General features: G+C 34.2%; 1 protein-coding gene across 1 annotated transcript; it reads left to right on the plus strand.

Annotated features, from left to right (window-relative positions):
• The first annotated feature begins 4,405 nt into the window (after positions 1 to 4,405).
• On the plus strand, positions 4,406 to 7,455 carry LOC113839131 (zinc finger protein 239-like). Its single transcript, XM_035449404.1, has one exon. The coding sequence runs from the start codon at positions 4,433 to 4,435 to the stop codon at positions 5,243 to 5,245; it is 813 nt and encodes a 270-aa protein (XP_035305295.1). The 5' UTR covers positions 4,406 to 4,432; the 3' UTR covers positions 5,246 to 7,455.
• The last annotated feature ends 208 nt before the right edge of the window (positions 7,456 to 7,663 follow it).

Consider the following 7,663-nt stretch of genomic DNA (forward strand, 5'->3'; position numbering starts at 1 on the left):
TACATAATCATAAGGGTTAACTTATGGAGAACACCTTCTGCTCATATCCTCTTCCTGGGCTCACATAGCGGCTCCAGAGCTCAGAGCAGGAAGAAGAGCAAGAGCATGACCTCCTTCTTGTCCTTGCATATATATGAGCCTGCTATGTCACTTCCTGCCTGTATCACAAAACTTCTTTTTACTACATTTCCCAGAATTCTCCTTGACACCTAGTCCTGCCTAACTTGCTTCTTCATTGGCCAACAGTACTTTATTCAACAACCAATAAGATAAACACATACACAGAAGAACTTCCCAATTATCTCCTCTTTTCTGTCTAAATAAAAAGAAGGGTAACTTATCTTTTATAATAACTGAAGAAAACTATAACCATAACTATCTGTCTTCAACTCCATCAAAGGTCACAGAATGATATTATATAGACTCTAGAATTGACAGAGACATCTCGCATCATGGACCGTCACACAAAGTTTCTGTCTAATGTTGGGGCATCCATCTTCAGCCCATATGCCACAGTGTGTCTGGCACACATCTCCATTTCAGCAGGTGCTGAACCCTTTAGGAGTGTTGCTTTGTAAGTTCAGCAGTCACTTTCTTGTGGATCCTGTTTGTGCAGTTTATACAGCAAAAATCAGTCCAGGCAAGAACAATTTCCTGCCTAAATGGCTAATGTTGCCATGTTGAAGGCAAACTCCATGACAAGTTTCATCAATGTCCATACCCTCCTTTCTGATGTAATTGGTATGCCAGGAGCAGTTGTGTCTGAGTGTCAAGAAAATCCATAAACCATTTAAATGGCATATATTCTGCAGGTCTTTGAAAGGTTTAAAGAATATCTATCCATCTCAAATACATCTCTGTATATCTAGAAAACCTAACTAAACTAATTGTAGGCTGTGTATATAATAGATGATTATATAATATGTAATTAATTATGCATAATACAAAATTGACCTGAAATTTGTATCAATAAAAGAAATCCATACCAATATATTTATCTCCATATCCTATTACCTTTTTGTTCCTTTAAAAAGAGACTGTGATCATTAGCATTTATAACTAAATCCATTTAAATGAAAACAAACATTTATAAACAATATTTGGGAATTTGGGTGCTATTCATATCAAACTGCTTCCTGCTGGTTGGGGATTTTGTACATACAATGGGTATCATGATAAAATACAGAAATCCTGGCTGTAGTGGTCTATGACTGCATCATCTCATCTATTTCGAATATAGGATCATTTGGGCCAATGCTTCAGGGGTTCTTGCTTGATCAACCTTTCTTAGTCTGGAAGGAATCGACAGCTTTTCATTTTCTGTGAAAACACAAGCAAGATATATTTTCCCAAGTAGCCTGTTCTTGGACTCAAATTTTGAAGTCAAAGCATTTACAATGTGTAAGTTCGATTAATTTAGCAGCAATGATAAACAAATGTCTATTAGCAGTTTTTGCTCTTTCTCAGCAATCCAACAGTTTAAAGACAACAATATAGCATATAGTATCCAGACTCTCTGTGTATTTTCCATCTTCATGTGGCTTTTTATTATTCTATTTCTTTTTCTTTTAGTTTTTCATTTTATCACACAGGGAAATTTCCTGCCTCTCCTTCTGGAGTGCTGGAATTAAAGGCATATGCTACCACACACAGCTACTCTATTTCCTTCTTTCTTTTAAACACAGTGTTAACCTTTAGAGGTTTTCCTTCATCTGAATCTGTCTTTATTGTAAATCTTCACATTTTTCTGGCCACTCAATCTTTTACCTGTTAAACAACACCACCAACATTAAAGCAGTGGCTTTCTTAGCTACTGTCTTTCCCAGATGGCAAAGATATGTTTACCATCTGATCTGATATCTGTGCTCACTGTCTTGGACTATGCTGCAACCAAGGAGCATGCTGCTGGCTTGGAGATGTGGTCAATGCCACTGCCACCTGCTTGGGGCATGAACCCATGACCCTGAGATAACAGTCTCATGCTAGAGTGGGAAGACTGACTGAGGTAGCCAGGTTTCTGAAAGGAGCCCTGCATTTTTCAACATTCTCTTAGTCTGGAAACATCTCAAAGGAACTCCTTTATTTTCTGCTGGTCTCTATCAAAACAGAAACCACCTGAGAAAATGCTCCTACCAAGAAGTTTTGCTTGTCACTGTTCTTTTGCTGTTAAAATTACTTTTTAAGCTTTTGTAAAGTTTACATGGAAATTTGTAACATTGCCGCCAGCTGCTCAGGTTCTTCTGCTTCAGCAGTAAACTTGCCACAGCAGCCTGCCCAGTCAAGCTGCTGGGCTGCTTTTGAGAAGCTTCCATGCTCTTGCACTATCCCACTCTATAAGGAGTTGGAATCCATACTCCTGAGATGGCCTGAAGCCTTCAAGAGTACTAGGGGATAGTTTCTGTGCTCTCCAGATGCCTTCCCACAACTATTCAAGCAGCAACAGGACCTGGGAAACTGGCAGTAATGTTATGAACTTCCATGTAAGCTACACAAAAGCTTAAAAAGTAATTTTAGCAACAAAAGAACAGAGAAAAGCACGACTGCTTGGTAGCAGCATTTTCTTGGGTGGTTTCGATTATTATTTTTATTTTTTGGTTCATTATTGTACCCACAAAAGTCATTGCTTCCTTAATGTGTCACATATGTATATGGTGTAATATTGAAAGCTAATACAAGTTAACATATATTACTGAATATATATCATACAACCTTGGTGTTATTTACCTCTGAATCCTTCGTTCTTTTATACTGACCATCCACCCACCATAAGTGAAGAATGATCCAACTACAGAAAAATTCATGTTTAAACAAACAGATTGAGAAGTAGTCCGTGAATATATATGTACGAAAATCCCATCAATCAAAAGAAAACTATTAAGACAAAACCGAAAATGAATACTGATGAGTGAGCCAAGACATTCTCATGTGCCCATGCTTATAATAATCTCATTATGCTACAAAAGCTTAATGTACACACATGAAACGATCTCGACATGATGTAAAACCATACCAATTAAGCTGGACTAAAATATTTAGTAGTGATAATATTCCAGTTATACTCAATAACAATACAACAATATAATATCAGAAAAAATACTCAGTACAATAAAATACAACACCCAACACACCACAACGAAACACACACACACACACACACACACACACACACACACACACATCATATATATATATGTCACAATAAGAATTATCAAATGGTGGTTATATTATTAATGACAGAATATTGAAACATTTGGAATGCAAATGACTGCAATAATACAGATGTGAATTGATATAATTATATTTTCATTAAATTTATATTTAAAATAATTAGTGAACTTAACATGTAAATTCTAAGTTCTTGTATTTTATTTTGAAATTCTAAATTTCAATATACACTGAAAATATTAATTTTATGCAGTATGTCTTTTGCCAATTAAACATATTCTTAGCATATCTACAGAAATGGAAGAACTATAAAATTATAATTGTGATTGAGGACATTTTAAAAGTTTCTTCATGTCTGTCCATAAAGCCTTATGTAATGGATAGGCATATTTCTTTTTCATGATTGCTGTATTTTATTCTGTTTAATAGTCACCCTCTTTGAATAACTACATATTAACATTTTTTAATAACAATTAACCACAGAAAGTCTATTGGAGATTTTTTCATTTCTAACATCTTTTAATTCATGTGTTTTGAAAGGTGTCATTGACTAAATTATGAATGCAATTTCCAAGTAAAAAGAACACTTTTAGTAATGGCTAATAGTTGATTTTGTATTCTCCAGTTTATGTAAATAGTATTGGGTTATATGACATGTGAAAGTGGAACCTTTCAAATTTTTCATATTATAAAATGCAATTTCATGAAACAGCATTCTTACTGTTCATTATGTTTGAACATTTGATTCCTTATAAGCATAGTTGTTGTTCCTGATGATTTTAGTGCTTTCTTTTAAACAATCATTCTCTTGGTTTGACTACATAACGTCATCTAATAATAATAATAAATCATAGGAAGTAAATATGTGATTTGTTCATTTCTTTTTTTTTTCAAGACAGTGTGTCTCTGCATAGCTTTGGAGCCTATCCTAACACTTGCTCTGAGGCCAGGCTGGCCTGGAAATCACAGAGATACATCTGCCTTGGTATCCTGAGTGCTGGGATTAAAAGCATGCACCACCAATGTCTGGCTGATTTTTTCATTTCAAAATGTCACAATTTATATGTTTTGAAAGGTGTTATTGATCCAAAATAATAATACAATTTCCAAGTAAACTTAGCATTTGATTATGATTCATGTTATTGCTACAGTACCTGTTGTTGTCCTGTTATGTCTAAGTTTCTTTATTATATTTGTCTGATTCCATAAGTCAGACAATAATTCCCTTTAATTTCTTCCAGGCCTGTTTTGTTATCCAATTCAGGAGATGATACCAAAAGAGTATACCCAGGATACTTGTCTGAGAGAAATATCAGGATGTTTAGTAAATAAAAGGCCTGGAAAATTACACATAAAGAAGATCTCAGTATGTAGATGTAAAGAATGTGGAAATTCCTTTACTAATGGCTCAGATCTTCAAGTTCATCAAGGACGACATGCTGAAGAGAAACCCTACAAATGTTCAGATAGTGGAAAATTCTTTAACCAGAGCTCCACACTTCAACTGCATCAAAGTATAAACACTGGAGAGAAACCTTACAAATGTTCTGATTGTGGAAAGTCATTCACTGATGGATCATATCTTAAAGTTCATCAAAGAATACACACTGGAGAGAAACCTTACAAATGTTCAGATTGTGGAAAGTCATTCAATGATGGCTCAAGTCTTAAAGTTCATCAAAGAATACACACTGGAGAGAAACCTTACAAATGTTCAGATTGTGGAAAGTCATTCACTGATGGCTCAAAACTTAAAGTTCATCAAAGAATACACACTGGAGAGAAACCTTACAAATGTTCTGATTGTGGAAAGTCATTCATTGATGGCTCAAGTCTTAAAGTTCATCAAAGAATACACACTGGAGAGAAACCTTACAAATGTTCAGATTGTGGAAAGTCATTCACTGATGGCTCAAATCTTAAAGTTCATCAAAGAATACACACTGGAGAGAAACCTTACAAATGTTCTGATTGTGGAAAGTCATTCACTGCTGCCTCAATTCTTAAAGTTCATCAAAGAATACACACTGGAGAGAAACCTTACAAATGTTCAGATTGTGGAAAGTCATTCACTGATTGATCATATCTTAAAGTTCATCAAAGAATACACACTGGAGAGAAACCTTACAAATGTTCAGATTGTGGAAAATTCTTTAAACAGAGGTCACACCTACAATTGCATCGAAGAATGCACACTGGAGAGAAACCTTACAAATGTTCTGATTGTGGAAAGTTATTCACTGATGGCTCAAATCTTAAAGTTCATCAAAGAATGCACACTGGAGAGAAACCTTACAAATGTTCAGATTGTAGAATGTCATTCACTGATGGATATTATCTTAAAGTTCATCAAAGAATACACACTGGAGATAAACCTTACAAATGTTCAGATTGTGGAAAGTTCTTTAAACAGAGGTCACACCTTCAAGTGCATCAAAGAATACACACTGGAGAGAAACCTTACAAATGTTCAGATTGTGAAAAGTCATTCACTGTTGGCTCAAATCTTAAAGTTCATCAAAAAATACACAATGGACAGAAAACGTAATAATACCCAGATTGTGGAAAGTGTTTTAAGCAGAGCTCAAAACTTCAGGATCCTCAAACAATACACACTTGAGAGAAATCATGTAAGTGTAATGCATGTGCCAATTCCTTTTAACAGGGCTCACCACTTAAAATTAATGAAACAGTCCATACTGGATAGAAGCGTTGCAATTGAAATGCATGTAGCAAGTCATTAGTAACAGCTCACTACTTACTTTTCATCAAAGAATACTTAATGAAAATATGTTAAAATATACAAAGTGTGGCAAGTTGTGTGCCTATGCTTCTCATGTTTAAAAACACTACACAACCATGGAAGTAAGAATCCATAATATTTAATGTGTCTGTTACATGCTATGTCCTTTTCCCATTATTCATCTCTGTAAAAGCTCACTACATCCATACACTAGAGAAAGCCTATAAATGTGAAGCACTTGGGAAAACGTCTTCTCGGGCTTAAATCTTAATGACCATCACAGAATCCATACTAGAACACGCCAATATTAAAAATGTTGCAAGTTTCATGGAGTTCTCACATAGTCAAACCCAACAAAGCATCACCAATGGAAAGAAATGTAACAAATGTACAATGTTTTAAATGTTTTTAAAGAAGCTCAAAATTTAGAGAACATCTGAAAATCAAGAAAGAAACCAACTCAATAAGGAATCACTTTCCCAATAATCATACAAAATTAAGGTTCTTGATAATGTAAGTAGTTGAAGAAAACTTTTAGCATTTGTAGAAACTTTATCTAGTAAGATGAGTGGCGTTATATAGCCTTAGGATCATTGTCATTTTAAAAGCATTATACCAAGAAATAAAATGGCTATTCCCAGAAGTATTGTTGGAAAACTATCTACATAATCAGCAATATGTCCTTCTGTTCTATAATGAAACCATTAATTAAAATAATATAGGACAAACTTGATAATAGTTGAAGGCATGAGTAATTTAAAATGTGAATTGTCATGCCAGGGTAAATTTACTGATAACCATCCATTTCAACATCAATGCAGAATTTTTGTATATGTTATGAAACAGAATATTGAACTCTTATTGATAATAGTTTTCATATACCTGTCATTGTATTCCTAATGTTTGCAGTTTTAGAGAATATGATATAGATATTTTAAAACTAATATTTATTCCCATTTTCTCAATTAACAATAAATACTATATAACTTGTGTTCAGTTACTGCTGACTTGGTTTGGTGAACATCCATTTTATACTACTGTTGATTCAGGAATTACAATACAAAAATTACCAAAAATCATGACCTGAAAATGCAAAACAAATAACTTTAAGAAAACTATAACAGTTTGCATCATTAGGTCTTTGTGTGTGTGTGAAAAGGCTTGATTATGTGAAGACCAGAGTGGGTGGGTGAGTAAATTTCACCTTTTTACATGGGCAGAGTTAGGCCCCAGGCCAGAAACTGATACACAGCAAAAATGCAAACTAACTGAAAACTACTTCCTCTCATTGAATGAAGCTATGAACATTGCAAATCCACCTGTGTTTGTGTGAGGTTGTTGATAGTTTATGTAAAAATTCTCCAGATATTTTACTTTCTTCAGATGATTTTTCCTTAAGAGTTGAAGATTATAGTCAGAAAGTACTGGTTTAAGCCAATAATGTCTACCTGCATAGCTTTAGATAATAACCCTGCCACTTAAAGATAATATATATGTAATAAATTTTGAATCTATTTGCATGTAGGTATTAAAGGCACAGAGATTACTGGGTGTTGTTGTTTCATTCAGAGATATTGGAACACCTGATCCCCATTTTTCTTTTGGTCCCTTTTTTATCTGTATATATTTTTAGCATTCTTACAGCACTCCACGTATACGGTCACTGGAGACTTAATGCACAGAAAAGTAAAAGCCTAATAGTGCTTATTCACAAATAAGTAAGATGTTTGTGTGTGTAAATTGAATTGTGTTCAT

This window comes from Cricetulus griseus, chromosome 9 (assembly GCF_003668045.3).
Source record: "Cricetulus griseus strain 17A/GY chromosome 9, alternate assembly CriGri-PICRH-1.0, whole genome shotgun sequence".
Classification (NCBI taxonomy): domain Eukaryota; kingdom Metazoa; phylum Chordata; class Mammalia; order Rodentia; family Cricetidae; genus Cricetulus; species Cricetulus griseus.

Coding starts and splice junctions, on each gene's coding strand:
- LOC113839131 (XM_035449404.1), top strand. CDS start 4,433: ATGATACCAAAAGAGTATACCCAGGATACTTGTCTGAGAGAAATATCA.